This window comes from Silene latifolia, chromosome Y (genome assembly GCF_048544455.1).
Source record: "Silene latifolia isolate original U9 population chromosome Y, ASM4854445v1, whole genome shotgun sequence".
Classification (NCBI taxonomy): domain Eukaryota; kingdom Viridiplantae; phylum Streptophyta; class Magnoliopsida; order Caryophyllales; family Caryophyllaceae; genus Silene; species Silene latifolia.
In genome coordinates, this window is record NC_133538.1 from 233,431,513 (window position 1) to 233,453,586 (window position 22,074).

General features: G+C 39.7%; 1 protein-coding gene across 1 annotated transcript; it reads left to right on the forward strand.

Annotated features, from left to right (window-relative positions):
* Positions 1 to 7,740: 7,740 nt before the first annotated feature.
* Positions 7,741 to 10,596, forward strand: LOC141630250 (uncharacterized). The gene is made up of 6 exons (XM_074443096.1): positions 7,741 to 8,491; positions 8,573 to 8,686; positions 8,975 to 9,700; positions 9,794 to 10,017; positions 10,183 to 10,196; positions 10,278 to 10,596. Exons 1-6 carry the CDS (start codon positions 7,741 to 7,743, stop codon positions 10,594 to 10,596), a joined length of 2,148 nt encoding a protein of 715 aa, XP_074299197.1.
* The last annotated feature ends 11,478 nt before the right edge of the window (positions 10,597 to 22,074 follow it).

The window sequence follows — 22,074 nt, forward strand, 5'->3', positions numbered from 1 at the left end:
GTCGATTAAATTATTGATAAGAAGAGCGAGGTCGTCACCTTTCGGTCCTTAAACCTACGATTATACCCTTTCGGTCTCTAATCGCCCTAGGGTCTCCATAACTTAGCTTTCGCCCTAATTAGGTATCGCCTATTGTAATTAAGCAAGCCTTCCCTTCCAATCTTTCGATCCAGGTCGGGGGTAACTAATTAAATCGGTCTCCTGCATGCATTCATTCAACCTAATCACAATTATATTGCCTAATACAATTCTTATCGCAAACTAATCTAATCATGTCAATCCTAACATATTGCTACCACGGCTTCCCTAGTCCTAACATACTAAAGGAATTAGCTAGACATAATTAAATAAATAACATAAGTAATAAAGAGAGGAAGAGAAATAAACATTAAATTAAAGAGGAAAAGGGAGAGAAATGTTACTGAAATAAATCCGGAATAGAGGAAGAACAAAGTAACTGGAACAATGTATTAAGTGTCGAGAAAAGGGAGAAGAGAAGAGAGAGGAGAGGTTACAATGACGTCCTACCTTCCTATTTATAAGAAAATAGGAATTATTTAACCTAATAGACAGAAATAAACTAAAAAGCCCAAGCCCGTAGGATAAACCACTCGATCGAGTGGTTTTAAACTACTCGATCGAGCAAACTAAGGCTCAGACCGTTCGATCGACCAAACAAAGTGCTCGATCGAATAAACACTAATATGGAACTGTTCGATCGACCAACTTAAGTACTCGATCGACTGATTATTTGACCTAAAACCACTCGATCGACCAGTTAAGTACTCAATCGAGTGAATCTTGACTTCAGCAGCTCATTAATCTCGTTAGTTTGACTTTGACTTATCCTTTTAGCTCCCGTAACAGCTTCACGCATCCCAAAACAGCAATAATTCCGCTCCAGATTAACTCTTCCTCCAAATGCATGCAAAACGGACGATAAATGGCTCGATTTCACTACTTTCTGGTTCATTCCTATGAATAAGACAAAATAACCCAAAGTAGCATATTCGGGGCATTTCGTAGCATAAAATACGATAAAAGCATAGAAATACGTGCATAAAATAGGCTAAAAAAGACTATATAAAATGCACGTATCACCAACCGTTATCTATTTACGTTAATCAACTGACGAGGATCAAATAATTAAATATCTGATGATATTCCATTAATGAGATTTATTATGTTAACGCACTATTATGGAGGACACTAACTCCAACAATCTCCCACTTGTCCGACACAAGGTGTGCTCTACCAATTCTCTTGTCCGTTTTAATCTCTCACTCAATGCAAGGTGTCTTTCAGGTCGCACTTGCACATGAACACATCGCGAGTGGTTTTCTCGATCGGGAGTGTGACTACCTGACCGGAAAAATCTCTCACAGATTACTTCCGAGCGTGGCCACGCATTTGTAGTCATTAACTCCTCGAGTGGCCTTAAGATATAGTTACCCAACGTGGGTGGACAATTCCTGTATGCCCTATCTATCCTATTGCACAATACAGCTCACCATGACCTAGTAAATGCCCTTTTGGCCTCCTTTCACGGCACGACCTAGGACAAAAACCAAAGTCACTCGGAAACGCACTGCTCGGATAATAGTCTCCAGTCAAAAGAATCGACTCATTAGAACATCTTAGAGATCCCCGCCACGACCAGGCGTCTATAATAGAACTTAGGGACTCTCTAAATGGTTACTGTCCGGCAAAGTGTCACACACTCTGCCTATGTAATTGACCAGTCATCACATATGACCTTATGGTGTTGAACAACCATCAATCGACTTACAATCTAGTCACTCCGAGACGTCACCTCATTAAGTGACTAGGGACAAATTACAATGTTCATCTTATTCACTTGAGTTCTTAAAGAAACTCTAACAATTAATACGATCATCACTTATGTAAATATCAATACTCTATCCAATATTTGCATAACGATCTTTAGCAATTAAGTTATACTCCTCAATTCACTTTGAGATGACATAACCATCATGTCTACCTTATGCCAACGGCTTTGGTTAGAGGATTAGCAACAGTTGCACGACTCTAATTTCCATTGCTATTTTCCTTTGTTCTATGCAATCTTTTCATCACATAGAGCCTTTTTAAGTACATGTCTAAACAAGTTTTTAGACTCTGGTTCTAAAGCCAGTCAAACACTCCCACTGTTTTCACAGTCTCTCGGGAGACGATATTCGGCTAACGGAACTACTCTAGTTCCATTAAATTCCGGTTATCAACTATCTCTTTTACAACATCGGATGCTGTAATGTACTTAGCTTTTCGTTCATGATTTGTACGTATAACACTTATACATACACATTCTTCATATGACATCTTTTATGTATGACTCCTCAAACATATCTTCTTTATACATGTATAACTTCTTATACATATATGTATAACTTCTTATACATATTATTCTTTATGTACATAACACTCTTACATGCTAACCATTCCTTAACGAGGCTTATAACATCTTATAAGCATAGGAATGTTTCCGTGTAATCCTTTTACACAAAATTCATATATTCCTCCAGTCAAGAGTAAATCCTCAGTGCTTCTCAAGTACTCAAGGATGCTCTTGATAATCATCTAGTGACACTCACTAGAAAATTATTGGTAATGACTTCTCATATTCTCAATATGATAAGTTCCGACGAGAGAAGCTTTTAGCATATTTAATAGATCCTGCAGCGGAAGCACAAGAGATCATATTAATTGTTCAACAACTTGAACGACTCAAGAATCTTATAACATAAGTCTCTTGACTAAAATGCTAATATCCATGGAGATCTATCCCATTAGATCCGGATGTTTAAGATGCGCCATGCTACTCTCAAATATTCACCCGAGAATATTTCTAGTCACTAATATGTCAAACACATATTTAGACTAAGAAACATCACCTTAGCTACATTTCTAGTCACTAATATGTCAAACACATATTTAGACTAAGAAACTCACTTTAGCTCCCACTAAACTCCATGTATCATCATGGTACCTTGACACTCGAGTAATACCATTTTGATACACTACTTGATTGAACCCAAAGTTCCAACTCTTTGACGTATATAGATCACAAAAAGGGATATTTCAAACATGCCAGGCTTCTTAGCATTGACAAAATCAACAAAACTTCTCCCAAGGAGAAAGTTTCGTTATCCTTTTGCCTAAACTCATCCTCATGAAAGGCTATATTGCTAAGACCATACGAATTGATAAAGGCATTTTGGTTGTCACAAACTCTCTATAACAAGCCCAAATTTTAAACATCTTATGTAACCTTTACGACAAGATCAAGGTAACCAACCAAAGTATTCACCTTAAATCAAGTCTCGAAAACATCTCGTGTTTCCTTCCTTATCGCATCATGTGCAAGGAGATCAATTCGAATTGAATGAGGACACGCCATCACATAGAGTTCATACTATAGAAAAACCTTTGATGAGGGTTTATGATTCGTCACTTTTAAAAAGTACCGCAATATTATCGCAAAATTATCTCCTTATAACCACTGAGCCACAATAAAGAACATCTTCTTGCATTGTACTCACCATCGAGCCTCAATAAATAACGCCTTCTTGTATTGTACTCAGTTTGTGGGTCTTGGACTTCCGCAAGTTCAAAATTTCTCCCACTCTGTCTTCCAGAAAATGAAAATCTTTCTGGAAAGACAGTATTATGAGCCACAAACTCTTTGTTCTCATTTCGGAGGAGTAAAAACCAAGTGGTTCAATTTTGGATAACCCTCACAAATACATAAATTGCTTCTGAACATAAACATTTATGGTCCCAAATGTATAAAAAGACAAGTTAGGGACTCTCCCAATCCATATCTCATATGGAGTCATTTAGGCTATTATAGTCGGGTTTTAAACTTTTAGTGGGAAAATAGCTTACAAAATTGCGAAAAACCTCAAACTATATCTCATAAAGTTCGGTTTATATACTTGACTACACCATACTCTATGGTGTCCCAAGGAGAAGGTATTATGAACTGGTTCACAATCTTCTTAGTGATTATCAAGGTCATTACTTGATATTACCCATTGATCTTCAAAGTCATTACTTTGAAACTCCCGATCAACATCTTGATCTTGACGTGCTTTTGGTTTACTACTTCATTTTGAAAATATAACACGTTTCAAAAATCACTTTTATGTCTTATTAAATAGATACAAGGTTTTCATATCTACTTAACATTACGGTAAAAGTAACGAAGTATATATATAACCAACTATTGTCCTTACACATCCGTATGTATATGGTCAATCACCTCACTATTGTGTTTCTTTTCTGCAAAAGAAAAACATAATACATGCACACATACCATAAGACTCACAATCAAATGGTTGTTTAATGTGCTTTTCGTTTACTCATTTGAAATGAATTTACTTGAGGTTTTATCAATTGGGTTCACCAGATTAGAGACTTTAAAATCTACAAGATAGTATAACATTTAGTTTTCGTGAAGAATGTAAAATTCCTCTAACTTAAGTGGTCTAAACCAACCACCAAGTTATCATAGGAGTAGGTATAACATTTTGTTTTAAATCACATGAGTACTGATGCCTTCTATGTATAAACATAGATGATTACATTCTTTTAAAACCAAATTTAGGTGCATTTGTCCCTATCGAAATCATTGCTACTCTAGCACCATTTCGATACAAAAATGTCCTATGCTAGACGTCTTACGTTTTATCAATTCATGTAAACTTCTTTACAAAGAAATGACCCGTAGTTGATATCTCATACCAAGATAGTGGAACTAGCCTATCCATTTAGTAGATGTCTCTTTCAACTTTGTTCTATCGCATACATCTAGGGTTGATTCCTCTTAACTCCCACTCACTTTCACATTCCTCTTTGCTTCAATTGAGCAAAAATGAATCTCATGAAGACCTCTCTTCATGTCATTTGTGATATTTTATACACTTAGTAAGAGTGAATTACTATAAAGTGAGTGAAACATGTGGCAAAATCTCAACTTCTTGCGAAATTGGACTACCTAACCGTTCAATTGTTATCATATGCCTAAATTCTTTAGCGCATAAACAATCGATTTGGCTTTTATTGAATTGAGCCATTTGACGGTATTATATTGGAGTATTATTTGTGTTTTTGAAAACTCTTTTCGCAAAATTTTGAATTACACTTGAGTAATTAAAAACTAATATGTCATCTTCATGACGGAGGTGTCACATCCGAAATCAAGACTCTCTTGATAAAATGTGACTTATTTTTAAACTCGTAATATGAGTTTGCAACATGAAAACCCCTTTTTAAATATGGATGTTAAGTTGTATAATAATCGCAATAATTGTTGTAAGCTTATGTAGGTGAATTAGTAAATCATGTTACCAATCATTGCTACCGAATTCCTTCAAAGAAACCGCTTCCTATGAAAGAACGAAACGAGTATAATAATAAATAGAGGATGAAGTGCGCGATGTCATACATTTATGAGAATGAACGAAAAATAGGAAAAATTAACATTCAATGTTTTAATAATACTTGTGAAAAACATGTTCAACAAGTTTTAACATTTATATAATGATCTCCCACTAAATTATATAAATGATTCCAAGACCCAAATTTTAAACAAAAATGAGCATCGCTTGGGCGAAACATCCAATAAATTGTGTAAATTCGGTAAGTCACGTTGCTAATTCTACCTCTAGAACTCTTGGTCGACGAATTTCCTTAAATCCATCTACTAGCCCCGTAACACAAGACCGTCTTATATCCCGTTGAGTCCAACCAATTTTAGCGTGTGATAACCGTTTACCACCCTACTTACCCAAGGTAAAAAGAGAACACCCCGCTTGCGCGAGCGTGGCTCTAATGAACAAGAGATTCATAGGTGTTACTAATTGGTAAGGCTAATCTCAATTTTAGTTATGTGAGAGATCGTGTCAATTTAGTCATAAATTCCTTATAAGTGAATTAATTCAGTGAATGTAAATGAGGTGAATTGACAACCGCGAAAATAAAATGCATGTGAATGGCGATTTTGGCATGCGCGAAAATAAAACAAGCAAACATGTAAGCATATGAATAAATCCTAGTATGGCCTCCTAGTTAATAACTAGTCTATTACATTTCGGAAACCAACTCCTTGGTCCCTTGCCTCTTCATTCCATAAGTGGCTCTTCCTTGTGGGATTTGGAACACCTTCCAAAAATAGACTCTGTCTCGATATAATCCGTCTTTTGGAAACGCCGGTAAAAATAACTATTACAATTGAATTACATAGCTATTCCTATTATACATTAATTAATAAAATAAATAAAACTATTAATTAATTACAAACCGACGATACGAGATCGTATTTAATTACAAACAAATCGATATTCCCATTCATTTCGGGTAATAACGATAAAAATTAACTAGGCCATACTAGGTACAACAAGATAAATACTTTAAATAAATGACAATCATTCATTAAACTTAAATAAATATGCTTAAAATGCTGTAAAATGATGCCAAAATCGCCATATCTATCATTCCTTGGTATCCATCTCGGGTTTTGTGGATTTAATCGATTTTTACTCGATAATTGGAGTGCTTGCTTGCCAGGTAGGGATAAATCCTACTCAACTTTTACTCGATAATGTTTGTTGGATGATTTATATTAAAGTAAATTGATCATATGAGAATTGTGTTGGTTGATATCATTGAAATTGTTGGAGGGGAGAACTATATTGTAAATGTTGGTTGGATTACTTATGATGGAGTTACTGTTATTGCATCAGTTATTCAGTTTAATACTGGCAGACATTCCTTTGTGGTGATGTAGATTATTATTTAGGTTATATTGGCAGACATCGTGTAAGAGCCTTCGGGTGACGTATTTCAGATTTATTCTGGCAGACGATATTTTATCGTATTTACTCGAGGCAGGCCCCAGATTGGTCTGCAGGCCATCTGGTGGATATTACTCAACTATATGTTGAGGCAGACATTACCTTTTGGTAATGTAGTGTGTGTTTACTCACCTTCGGGTTGAGGCTGCCCCGGTCAGGGATTGGCGGGATGATTAGTGTAACGATTAAGTAAAAAAGAAGGAGCACGTTGTCAGGGAGTTGTGCAATGAAAAAAAACAAATTGGATTGTTATCGTATGTTTTTGTTGTTAGTATTTATTCCTACTCAACCTCGCGGTTAACTGTGTATTCGTGAACACCTGCGGTGAACCGTATTATAGGGAGCAGATTTGACAGGTACCAAAGATTAGCTGACTTGGGAGCATTGGGATGAGAGCCAAACTTGGAACCGTAGATGAAGTCTAGATCACATATATAGTTATATCACTTATTTATTTTCCGCTGCGAGTTGTATTTATTTTTATATTAAGTTTTAGTTGATTAAAATTGTAAAACTTATGTAATCATTAAAGTTTTTATTTAAAGTACTTTGGTGAGTTGGACTTTGTTATCTATTACCTCGGAAAACCGAGATGGTAATAGTCCTATTTATTTGGGAATGTCTAGCTAAAGGCTCCCGAATAAATGGGGGTGTTACAACTATGATCTATGCATTTAATGGAGTTCAAGAGCGGAAAAGTTTATGGACTAGGTTATGTGACTTTCAAACTCAAATTCAAGGTCCTTCGCTGATTTTTGGAGACTTCAATACTGTTCTTAGACCTTGTGAAAGATTAGGAGGGATGTCAACTGAGGAGGAAATGGATGACTTCTAGAGGTGTATTGATCAGTGTAGTGTAGTTGACATGGCTGCTACAGGGTCATACTTCACTTGGAATAATAAGCAGGAAGCCCATACTAGAGTCTATAGTAGATTGGATAGGGCTCTAGTTAATCATACCTTATTGTTGCTGAGACCTGATTATTATGCTTATTTCCATGTGGAGGGTTATTTTGATCATACTCCATGTCTTATTCAGAGAACCAGTAATACAATGCAGAAGAAAAGATGCTTTAAGTACTTTAACATGTGGAGTGGGGTTGAGCAATTCATTCCCTGTATCAAGCATGTCTGGGGTGTTAGAATACATGGTACTCCCATGTATCAATTTGTGAAAAAACTAAAAATGTTGAAACAGCCTTTGAGGATAATTAATAAGGAACTGTTTGCTGATGTGGAGAATAATGCCATGAGAGCATGGCAGCATCTAGAATTTGTTCAAAAGCAATTGAGGTCTGATCCTACTAACCCTGAGTTGGTTAGGATTGAAATTGCAGCTGCAAAAGAATTCCAAGAACTACAGAAAGCTTCTGAGAGATTCTTATTGCAAAAGTCCAAGGCCATCTGGCTTACTGAGGGTGATACCAACTCCAGGATTTCTCACAGTTATATGAAAGGAAGACAGGAGAAGAATAAGGTGCTCAGAATTGCTGATGAGCAAGGGGTTTGGCATTCTAAACAAGATCATATTCAGCAGGCTTTCCTGGCATTTTATAAAGCATTATTAGGGGAGACTAAAGATCTAAGACCTATTAATACTCAAGTAGTGCAGAGAGGCTAGGTTTGCACTGAGGAGTATTGGAATATGTTATTGATACCAGTAACTAATGCTGACGTTAAAGACATTGTGATTTAAGTTCCTACTACTAAAGCTTCTGGCCCTAATGGATACTCAAGTGCATTTTATAAGGATGCCTGGAGTGTAATTGGGGAGGATCTGTGCACAGTGGTTAAAGATTTTTTCAGACATGGTAAGCTCCTTAAGCAGGTGAATCATACTTTGGTTAGCCTCATCCCTAAACTTGATCGGCCTGAAAATGTCACACAGTTCAGATCTATATATTGCTACAATGTGGTCTACAAAATTATCTCCAAATTGTTATGTTCCAGATTAGCCAAGGTCCCCCCTCATATTATTAGCCACACCAAATGGTGGTTTATCAAAGGGAGGAATATCATAGAAAATATATTAGTATGTTAGGATATCATTAGACTTTATAACAGAGCATCTGTAACTCCTAGATGTTTGATTAAAGTAGACCTCAAGAAAGCTTATGACTCTGTTAATGGGAGCTTCTTGAGTCAGATGCTGGTGGCATTAAGATTCCCTCCTTATTTTACAAAACTGATCATGGAGTGTGTATCTACTGCCTCTTATTCTTTGGTACTGAATGGGGAACCTTTTGGACTGTTTCAAGGGAAAAAGGGATTGAGGCAGGGTGACCATGTCTCCCCACTGCTCTTTACAATTCCTATGGAATATCTCACTAGAATTTTGCAGTTTACTACTGAAGTCCAAGATTTTAAATTCCATTCCTTATGTGGAAGATTGAGGGTCCATCATCTCATGTTTGCTGATGATCTCCTTCTATTCTCTAGGCGTGATAAGCAGTCAGTTATGGATTTGTTAAGATCCTTTGCCACTTTCTCTGCAGCTTCTGGACTTCACATGAACAAGCAAAAATCTAATATCTATTTTAATGGAGTTCAGGGTATAATCAAAGAGCAAATCATTAGGCTGTCAGGGTGTGTTGAAGGTCGGATTCCCTTTAAGTACCTGGGTGTGCCTGTTACAGTTGACAAGTTTGGAAAGAAGGATTGCCAGGTTCTGATTGAAAAAATAATTGAGAAAATTAGGTCCTTTGGTGGAAGGAAGAATTCTTATGCTGGCAGGTTAATTATGGTGCAGTCAGTGCTAACTTATCTGTTTAATTACTGGGCTAATATTTTCCTAATCCCTAAGGGTGTGCTGAAGAAAATTGATAGTATCTGTCGAAACTATCTCTGGGATGGGACTAGTATTTATGTGAGAACACCTTTAGTGAGCTGGGAACATGTGTGAACCCCTAAAACTGAAGGTGGACTAGGCATAAGATACAGCTTAGATTGGAACATTGCTACTATTGGGAAGCTGGTGTGGTGGATTTTTAGCAAGCCAGATAGTTTATGGGTTAAATGGGTTCAGCAAATTTACCTGAAAGGTGCTCCCTGGGACAGCTACCTTCCTAAAAGCCATATGAATCGGAATTGGAAGGCTATTTGTAAAGTTAAGGATGTTCTTAAAGATGGATATGACAATGGGGTATAGCTTGCTGATCAGAAAGGCTATAGTGTTAGCTCTGGTTATGAATGGATAAGACATAAGGAACAGAAAGTACAGTGGGCTAAACTGGTATGAAATAACAGGGCCCTCCCTAAGCACATGTTCATGGCTTGGTTAATTTTCAGGAATGCTCTGAACTTGAAGGTCATATTATTCAGGTTTGGAGTGTGTTCAGATAATAAGTGTTGTGTATGTAATGCATGAAAATAGACTGTCTGCCATCTCTTTCACCAATGCAGGTATAGTAGACTGATACTGGAGGGAGTGTGCTCATGGCTCCATATTAATGTACCTAATGTCAATGGCATCATATGGATTAGTAGAAGGAATTGGGCGCCAATTCAGAAGAGCATTTGTATTGCTTCTCTTATGGCTGTGTATTACAATGTGTGGCATCAACAAAATGTAGCTAGATTGGAAGGAGTTTTGCTGAGTCCAAGGATTTTGGTTGCACAAATTAAGAGCTTAATTAGAAGTAGGATTCAGCAACTAAGATTGGATACAGTTAGTGCAAGTGATAAAGCATGGATTAGCTTGGTTGTAGTTAATCCTATATAATATAATGCAATATCCTTAGTTTTTAATAGTCCTTGAGCTTAATGAGAAATCTTACATTCTACCAAAAAAAAACATGCTCATAAGACAACCAACTAAAAGTAATTCCCGTAATAACCATCCATCTTATAACAACCATCCACATAATTCATCTTGCATAAACCGATTAACCAATTAATTAAATAAACAAGTGTGTTGAGTAGATTTCCTACCTTTTCAGCAAATCCAATTAAATATCTCACTCAATCAAAACGGTAATATTCTTCAACAATACCGTTACCTAAAACAATTTATAATTTAATTATTAATTATATCATACATATTCATTAATTGATAACCATTTAGTATTATTAATTATAGCAATTACGAATTCAAAACTCGTCTTAATGAACTAACACAACCGACGACACACACCCTTGCCCGAGCCCCAAACCACGGCCAAAAACACCCGAGACAAGGTCACGACACTCGTGCCTCACCGTGGTCAACCACCCAAAACCACAGTGAGCCCAGCCAACCACCACGGTCCTCATCAAGCCCAACCACCAGGCTAAAAACCCACGCCCTAGCAACCCACGACACCATCCCAACAACAACACACTACGTCCTATATCACATACCCAATCCGTGTGTGCAGCCCAAAACCCGACTCAACAGCCCATGACACTACCACCCCCAACTCGACCCAGCCACCACCGTGGTCACCACTGACCCACGGTGGCACCAACGGCACACTAGACCACCATAAACACTCAAACAGCAACGATATCGAAAACAGAGCAACACCTGACACTCCACCCACAACAACTGCCACATACACTACCATAGGCCACCACTGTGGTCTCCTCTAACCCATGGTGGTCCACCAGCAGCACCCCCGTCCTCTGGTCACGGTCTTAGTCAAGCACGAAGGGTCCCAATACACGGTTTAAGATAAATACCTACAACCCACGAAAATCCGGCAACCACCAACGCAAACCACCACCCCTGACCATCCTAACGCCACCACTAGGATCGACTAACCACATTGAGCCCAACCAACCCAAGTTCGAGTCCATCAAGTCATGGGAATGTGTATAAAACCGGTTCCATCGTGTAAAGCAACAACCATCCCCTTTCTCGTAACTCCGGCCAACCACCGCCAAAGCCACCGCCTTTAACCATCCCTAACCACCCACGGTGGTTGACGCAACCTCAGGTACCACCCTAAACAAGCCCAGGTCAGTTACGACTGAATATGGGTTCAAAATCGTATAAAACACGTACCACAATCACCCATAAAAACCCCCTTCGAACGTCCCACTCCCGTCGGCCAATGGTGGCCAACGGTGGGTCCAGTCACTCCCTGGTGGTCCACCGCCAAGGTCAAGGTCTTAGCTAGTCACACGGTGATCTAATTAATAAGTTATCACGACCTTAAGACGAGTATGTTATGAGACGGTTTAGAAATTACCTTGAGACGATAATAAAGCTAGCTCTTCCTTCTCTTTCCTTCTAGATCTCCCTACTCTCCTCTCTTATGAATTATTCAGATTTTTCTAAAGAATAAGGTTTATTGTTTTAGGTTATCATCTATTTATATTGGTAGGTTAAGGCTATAAAGAAACTAATTAGGAAATATAAAGTTATGGTATATTATTATTATTATTATTGTACAATTACTCTTATTATTATTATTATTATTATTATTATTATTATTATTATTATTATTATTATTATTATTATTATTATTATTTTATAGAAGGATGCGCGCAGCTTTCATTAAATGAAAAACAAAAGTTTACATGAAATTGGTGGAGAGCCGAGAAACAAGCTCGGCTCCCACACCCTTAGCAACAGCGAAGCTAACTCTAGTAAAAATGTAAGCGGCCACCCGAGCCCCCGCATCCTGAGATACCGAGAATTTATGGATCCGCTTGAGCAAGGCAACAGCATCCGAACCCAACTCCCCAAGTGATGAGAAAGAGAATGGAAGGAAACCATAACCCGCTGCCGCGCACAAATCCCCATACTTAGCACACTTCCGCCGAGCAAGATCGAACAACCCGGCCAGGCACAAAATTGGCATCCCGATCCGAGTCAAAGGAGAAGACTGACTGGGGCAGTGTCCTCTACGATTAGTGCAATAACATTTAAATCTCTAAAAGGATCAAAGGGTATACTTTTGTATTATTATCAGTTGGTCCATGTTTATCAATAACGGTTGGCTTGCTAGATAAGTTTGACGTTATTGTCATACTGATGGCGGTGATCAACTGGTCCCTAAAAGTCACGCCTATAGGATACGTTTGAGAGATGTGACGGTATGAAAATACAGTCATGTTGATGCCTAATATGACTAATCAGTTAGTCGGAGTTATTGACTAATAATTAGTCAAACGCGATGTGAGACAATTATTTAATACGGATTAAATAATAATGGCTAAGACGAATTAAGCGGTTAGTTCGTAAATTGAATATAAACGATTATATTTAATTAATGTATATTGAATTAATTAATTATACAATATTGTCATTGTCGGACAAGTATTAATATATCGACTGAGTCATGTTACTAGTTGATATTTTAATAACCGATGACGATTTATAATAAAAACCCGTCATATACATTTTAGCATTTTGAGTCGGACCACGAGCCAAAAATAAGGAGGAAGTGGAAAGCCCACTCCCTCCTCCATGTACACGGTTTGGCCGAACCAAACAAAAGGAGAGGCTCCCTCTCCTTTTGCCCTAATCATCTCATTTTCAAAGAAATTAGGGTTTCGGGGCAATTTTCTCTGAAATTCTAGATCTCACATCGAAAAACCTCACAACAACTCTCTCAATATTGCAAGTCAATTAGAGAGTATTTCTAGCACAAGGGGCATAGTCTCAGACGGTCTTGGGTGCAACGATTAGGAGGAAATCTATATTGATTTCTGTTCTTAGGCCGCATTCACAAAGGACCCGAGGTTGATTCTTGTTCTTTATCGTTTTCTCTTGTATTTTTGTTTTATGACAATAATCACACGTTAAAGATACGTTATAGTCCTAAAATTTAAGGGTTTTATACGGATATTACCTCACAAGTGGTATCAGAGCGAGGCCACGTATTTTTCTCATGTTGATTTTCATTAAACAAATTGAATCGATAAATTTTTTTCCATAAAAAACGTGCGGCAGCAATTTTTTTTGTCTCGGCAGAAATTTTTTTTACACGGCTGTTGCGTTTTTTGTTTTAGAAACCGTGCCATACGGTTCATGTCTGATCAGACGGTCTTTTGTTTTCGATTTGTTCTTGCATATTGTTATTATAAACGATTATTATTGCAATATGTTTATGTTTTATCAATTGTAAATTCATTTTTATACGGATTAGATTTAATTTGCAATTGGTTTTATCAAATCGATTTTTGTTTGGGACTGTTGTAGCTCACGGTTTAGCTGCTGAAAAAAAAAATTTCTCCTTTTTGGTCTCGGCAATGCTGCTGGAAATATTAAAAAAAAAAAAATTTTGCTGTTTTGTCACGGTTCAACCGTGAAAAGAAAAAAAATTCGTGTTTTATTTTTTTTTTTTTTTTCCGGCCATGTTTTGTGCATAATACGGATTTTATGCATTCGCTTGATAGTGAAACGGTTCACTCACGTACCATTTAGTTATTTTAAAGCGATTTAAAGTAACGGATTATTATGGATTAAAATTAAGTTGATTAAAGCGGTTTTGTCGCATAATTTTAATCATTAAAGGTGGTTTGGATAAATTTAACATAATTATGGAATTATGTCACGAATAAATTTTATTTTAGTTGATGCATTTTTATTTATCGTTATTTTGAATGCCTTGAATGTTTTATTACGTATTTAATTTTTACAAACGGTTGTAACTTAGTGTGGCCTTAGTAGAACGTGTTACCGTAATGATGGAACACGGTCTTGGTTGTATTTTGAGATCTCGCATCTCCATTTTGATTTTTCCTTGTAATTACAGTTTTAATTTAGAATGTAAATAGGTTTATTTTTGTAAATTTTAATTGTAATTTTGAGAAGACCAAAGATGGAGATCGGATGCTCACTCCCGCTGAATGGACAAAGATGGAACATCAAGACAAGCTTCTCGGGTCCAACGGTGGATTCCAAAGTTGTATTATGTTTTTTTTACTAGGATAGGCCACACTAGGACTTTTATTTACGTTTTGCATTCTTTTATTTATTTTATCGTAACGATAGTTTGCATCATTTTCCGCCTAAAACCAAACCACCTAATAATTGCATGAAAACTGACTCATATAGAGGTCACGCGTTAGTTTTCTATGATATACAGATATCACACGTTTTTATAAGCTATCACCTAAATTAATTCATTCACACAATGCTAGTTTTTCGTTCACTTAAAATGAATTAAAACTAAGTTGATGGGATCTTCCTCGTATAACCAAAAATTGAGAATAGTCTTTATAGGTCAAACTCCAATGAATCCCTTCTTCGTCGGTAGACATAATATGACCCCTTCTACGTCGGGTAAGTTGGAACTGATTGACCTATTTTATCTCAACACTATGGTCACTCGTACGATCCTGTGATTATGGTGGACTATAGATAGGATTTACGGAAATCTATCGACCAAGAGTTCTAACGATAGAACTAGCTAAACAGTTGGCTTATCAATTTACGGAAATTGAGTCTTGGGATCACTTGTATTATTCTTGAGGGAGATCAATTATGCAAGTGCAATGAGTCTACACGATTAAAATGAATTTTAAATAGACTTCAATCACCTCGATGGTTTCTTATTTCGTTTTGTTTTTCCTTTCTTTTTCAGTGTAGATCACGATCACTTAAACTGCTAATAACAAAATGGCTGGCCGTGCTGACGACCCAATGCCAAGTGCTACATTGGACCGTGAGTCCTGGCTTCGGATCTTCATGAATCAGATGAATCAGTCTACTCGATTGAAGAATGATGGATCAAACTTCGCGGACTGGGAGGCGGCATTACGGAATGCTGCCGCTGCGACGGAAGCTCAAATATCCGACAGCCCATCCCGCCAAACCCAGGCCCCACGGCTGGAGCTAACGAGATCGCCAAGTATAACGATTTCGTCATGGAAGCGGGTGCGATTAAAAACGTACTCATTTTTGCAATGGAATCCAATTTGCAGAAACGCTTCATAGCCCAAGGTGCAAACAAAATTTTCACCACGCTCACTAAGGAATTCTCGAAAGCACCGAGAATCGTAACCTATGAGCATACCACTCGCTTCTTTGATGCGAAACTCCAGAAGGGCCAACCGGTTAGCCCACACATTCTCAGCATGATTGAGAATGTCGAGAGACTGGAGGCGCTTGATTGTAAAATCAGCGAGAACATCGTGATTGACCGCATGCTTCATTCACTCCACGATGGTTTTGCGCTCTTTAGAGCGAATTACTATATGAATGATTTGAAGAAAAGTCCTCATGAACTACACTCCATACTCGTATGCACCGAGAAGGATATGAAGTTTAGTGGGAGCTTGAAACAGGATGTTCTCGTTGTGTCAAACAAGGGCAAGGGTAAGGGCAAAGCTCGAGCGGACCTAGCGGTAGGCAAACCGAAGTTTAAGAAGTCGGGATCAGGTAAGAGTGGGCCTGGTGAGTCGAGCACCTCATCAGGCGCGACAAAGAGCAAGACCGAAAACATGGAATGCCATCACTGCCACAAGACTGGGCATTGGAGGCGTACATGTCCTGTTTACCATGAGGACATAAAAGCATGTCGCGTTAAACCTGTTGGTATGTCTTCTTCATCTTCTACTTTTATTCATATGATTGAGATTAACCACGCAAGTTACAGAACTTGAGTACTAGATACTGGTTGTGGTTCTCATCTGTGTAATCATGTGCAGGGGCTCCGAAGCATCGAACCCCTCGTAAAGGGTGAGGTGGACCTGCGTGTCGGGAATGGAGCACGAGTGGCTGCCATCTCGAGGGGAACATACGTGATCCAGCTTCCTAGCGGATTTGAGTTATTTTTATATAACTGCTATTATGTACCCAGTCTTTCTAAAAACATTATTTCAGTTTCTGCACTTGACAAACTTGGTTTTTCATTTGTAATAGAGAATAATACTTGCATTTTCTCATTACACGATATGATTTATGGCAAGGCAGTCTCCATGAATGGAATTTATGTTTTAGATCAGACCACCGAAATATTACACGTAATGAATAAGAAGTTAAAGGTTGGTGACAAAGATCAAACGTATCTATGGCACTGCCGTATGGGACACATTAATGAGAAACGCGTAAAACAGCTCATAAAGAATGGAGCTATCTCGGCCTTTGATTTTCAATCATTTGGCACGTGTGAATCATGTCTCATTGGTAAGATGACTCGAATTTCCTTCAAAGGTGTTGGAATGCGCGCTGCTGACCTATTAGGACTCATACATACGGATGTGTGTGGACCTATGTCAATCACCGCACGAGAAGGCTATAGGTATTTCATCACTTTCACGGACGATTTAAGTAGATATGGCTATGTCTACTTAATGAAGCACAAAAGTGAATCCTTTGAGAAATTCAAGGAATACCGAATCGGGTACGTAACCTCTTTGGGTAGAAAGATTAAAACACTGCGCTCAGACCGTGGTGGCGAGTATCTTTCTCACGAGTTTGATCAACACCTTAAGGACTGTGGGATTGCCTTACAGTTAACTCCACCTGGAACACCTCAGTTGAATGGTGTGTCCGAACGGAGAAATCGAACACTACTTGATATGGTTCGATCCATGATGAGTCACACCGTGTTGCCTGACTCATTATGGGGTTATGCTCTTCGTCACCGCTCTAATACTTAACCGAAGTCCGTCTAAAGCTGTTGACAAGACTCCATATGAACTATGGAAGGGAACGGTCCCTAACTTGTCCTTTATACGGGTTTGGGGCTGCGAGGCTTATGTCAAGTGGAGACACGAGGATAAGCTCGGCCCGCGATCGGTCAAGACATACTTTATAGGTTATCCTAAAGGAACGCTTGGTCATTACTTTTATTCGCCAACCGAACAACGTATATTTGTTGCGGCTAGTGCGACATTCTTAGAGAAGGAATTTCTCGAGAATGCAAAGAGTAATAGAACCTTCGAACTGTCGGAGATTCCAGAACCAAATACCGAGCAACCATTGGAGGAACCAGTTCCTTCAATCCCGGCAGCGGTTAATATTCCTGAGGAACCTAGGAGGTCGGGAAGAGTCTCTATTCCTCCGGACAGATACATCGGTATGGTCGAGGAACATGACATAGATGACATTCTACTCTTAACAAGTAGTGAACCCGCAACCTATAAAGGTGCCATGACTAGTTCTGACTCAAAGCTATGGCTTGAAGCCATGCAATCCGAGATGGACTCCATTTATGAGAACAACGTATGGGATCTTGTTGACTTTCCTGCTAAGGTTCGTCCCCTTCAATGCAAATGGCTTTACAAGATAAAGCATTCTGTGGAAGGTCAACAAGATATCTATAAAGCACGACTAGTTGCTAAAGGTTTCACCCAAGTGCCAGGTTTGCACTATGATGAAATTTTTGCACCCGTAGTCATGCTGCGTTCCATTCGGATTATCTTAGCGATTGCCGCTTTTCATGACTATGAAATTTGGCAGATGGATGTGAAAACCGCCTTCTTAAACGGTTTTTTGGAGGAAGAGTTGTACATGGTACAACCCGAAGGTTTCATCGATCCTGAACATCCTAAGAAAGTATGCAAGCTTAAGCGTTCCATTTTATGGACTTAAGCAAGCTTCTAGGAGTTGGAATCATCGTTTCGACCAAGTGATAAAAGAAAATGGATTTACTCGATCGGTCGAGGAACCATGTCTATATATCAAGTCGAGTGGGAGCAAGATTGTCTTCCTAATATTGTATGTCGATGACATACTCCTGATTGGGAATGACATACCTCTCTTAACTTCGGTAAAAGTGTGGTTGAAGAACCATTTCCAGATGAAAGATCCGGGTGAGGCACAAAGAATTTTGGGCATCCGTATCTATCGAGATAGATCACGTCGGATGTTATCTCTCAGTCAGGAGTCTTATATAGACAAGATACTAGAGAGATTCAGCATGACTAACTCCAAAAGGGGTTTCTTCCTATGGCTCCAGGGGTGCATTTGAGCAAGTCTCGGGCACCCGAGACACCGGAAGAGAAAGAGCGCATGACACGGATTCCTTATGCCTCGGCTATAGGATCAATCATGTATGCCATGATATGCACACGTCCGTACGTGGCATATGCATTGAGTATGACAAGTCGATTCCAACAAAGATTCGTGTGAATCACATTGGATGGCTATCAAGAACATTCTTAAGTACCTACGGAGGACTAAAGATTGGGCATTGACTTATGGAGGCGAACAAAAGCTATGCGCAACCTTCTACGCAGATGCTAGCTTCCAAACGGATCGAGATGACTCGAAATCTCGGTCGGATTCGTTTTTACTCTTAATGGCGCTGCAATCACTGGAAGAGTTCCAAACAAAGTGTTACAAAGAGATTCTACGACGAGTCCGAGTACTATGCCGCGTCCTCAAGCCGCAAAGGAAGCGATATGGATGCGTCAATTCTTACAAGGACTATCTGTAGTGCCTAGTTCGAATGACCCGATCACCATCTATTGCGACAATAGAGGTGCCATCTTCCAAGTTAAGGAGCCTAAGTCTAGCAACAAGTCTAGACATGTACAACGGAAAGCTCATCTAATCCGAGATTACGTGGAGCAAAAGGAGGTAGTGATAGAAAAGATTGCTACAGATGATAATATAGCAGATCCTCTCACTAAACCATTACGACAAGATAAGCATGAAGGGCATGTTAATTCCATGGGAATTAAACGTGTTCCTGAGTTGTAGTACTCTTTTATGGATTAGATTCATTTTCTTTTGTACTCTATACGACATCATCGTTTTGATATTTATATGTTTTGTTTTTCATGTGGATTTGTACGACAATTTTTGAACACCACAAAGTGAACTGAACAAACATTATATTTTTGGTCCTTAATTGCCCACGTGAGCTGATAACTCTGGCAATTATTTTGTGACGTTGGTTGATGGTGGGTTCAACGAGCCATAAGTCAAACGGTTGACTGACCAATCACAGAGGCGAGTTATACGGATATCTCGTAGGACACAATTGTGACAACGACGTGGAGTCCTAAATGTTTTATAACATTCGGTGCCGGTCGTGGATAGGACCTCCATGGTGATCCTAAGAGTCGATTCTTTTGACTATCGACTGTCTCTTGAGACTAAGGCCGATTTTGGGTGACTTTGGTTTCTTTCTCACGGTCATCCGTAACAGGGGGCCAAGTAGATTTTTTCTCGGGTCATTTCATGCCGTGCTTAGATCGGCAGAGTCGAGTTGAAGGAAATATTCAGCCTTTATCGTACTCGATATTTCTCGGGGCCACTCGAGGAGTCAGAATCGAAATGCATGGCCATGCTCGAATACGAATTCGTTTTATCAGTTAAGTTACTCTCTAGTCGGGGAAACCACTCTTGATACAGATTGATTGTAAAATACGACCTTTGCGGATCCGGATCTGCAAATTGTTTTACATTGAGTGGGAGAAATTTTAAATGAATATGAGAATCGGTTATCGCACATACACTTGTACGGACAAGTGGGAGTTTGTTGGAGCCGTGTCCTCCAGTTAGTGCGGATAACGTTATTGCACATACACTTGTACGGACAACTGGGAGCTTGGTATCTCCCACTTGTCCGTACAAGTGTATGTGCAATAACGTTATCCGCACTAACTGGAGGACACGGCTCCAACAAAGACCCGGTCAAGTCAACGCACACATCACGCCCCACTGTCCCAAGAATAAAGTAGCAAATCCGCAGGACGAAGAGAACCCCCATGCCCGTCAACCAAACCAACATCAACCTCCTTTCCCGCAGAAATACCAGATCTATAGCAGATGTCGAAAAGAGTGTCACGGACGAGGTTATGCCGATGTTTAACGCCCACAGTACCAGTACAAGAAACAGCGTGGTCCCCAAAAACATCATCAGCAAAATCCTGAGAGCAAGCTGGACAAGGCCTAGAGACCGTGAATAACGGAACACCCAGACGATACCCAAGCACACTACGGTACGTCCTCCCGTTCATAGTCTGACCCAACCTCGAGATAGGAACCGCACGCAACCATTCAGAGGAGTGGGAACCCTGCTAAGACTGCCACAAAGCAAGCTGGCGAGGTGTCAAAGAGAAAACAGACCCTGAGGCAGCAGCAACCGTCGCGAAATAAATGTCTGCCAATTTCTTCATAAGTTTGGGGGCAGCAATTTCACTAGGGTTACCTAAGATAACAGAGCTTGTAGTCGCAGTAAAACCTCTCGCGGCATCATCAAAAGCAGGGTCAGCAGCTACAATACCAGAGGGTCCGAGGAGCTTAGCCTGCAAATCAGCAGACTGCAAACGGGACGTAATAAAAGCATAATGTAAAACATCCTCCGCCGCATAGACACCAAGACCACCAAGATGAAAAGGGAAAGCAGTAAGGTGCCACTGCCAATCCCCAAAACCCGGGCCAGACGCGGTGACGATACGTTCCAAGCTGGAACGAAGAGCAGCATCAAAAGGAAGATGGACGGACCCAAAAACACTAGGGGAGCAAGTACGAAGGGAGAAATAGAGCTTAGAAATACCAAGATGTGCTCGAAGTAGAAGCAACTCACATTGCGGGTCCTCAATCCTCGCAACCAAGTCCATTAGCTCAATGGTCTTAGTTACTCTCCTCGCCACAACCTCACTGCTAAAACCAGGGCAAGTACTGACAGGTCCACCCAAAACTGTAACACCCCTCGCAGGCCGAGCAATGGAGGGGGGGAAACACCAGGGAACCGACTCTGAGGATCCTCAACAGGCCAAAAGGCCTCCGTCTTGGAGACATTAAGGTGTAGTCCAAAACGGGAGCCATCCGCCATAATCAAATCCAAGACCTTCCCCACCTTCAAAGTATCCCCCACAATGGTGCCATCATCCAAGTACCATGCCTGCATAGAGAGGTCAAAAGTGTCCCGGATTTTGCATACTAAGGGATGCAAAACCAACGCGAAAAGCAACGGTCCCAAAGGATCACCCTGCTGGACTCCCTGACAAGACCACAAGCAATGTTCCCCATAAAAAAGATGGGCAGGGCTGGAATAACAAAACTCCACCCAACGGGAGAGAACCGGGCAACGTCGGCGGACTTCCTGAAGCATGGTCGTACGATCAACAAGGTTGAAAGCATTCTGGAAATCAACCAGTAACATGGAAAGCCCCACCTCAGCACCCCGAGCCTCAATGAGCCGGTTCAAGGCATGCAAGATAGCCTCTCCTCCACCGGACACACCCACCCCAAACTGTAAACCAACAAAATAAGAGGACAAAGAAGGACCCACCATAAAAGCACCAACCTTAGAGACAAGCCGTCTCCAGACTGTGCCAACAGCAATAGGACGTACCCCACCACCTG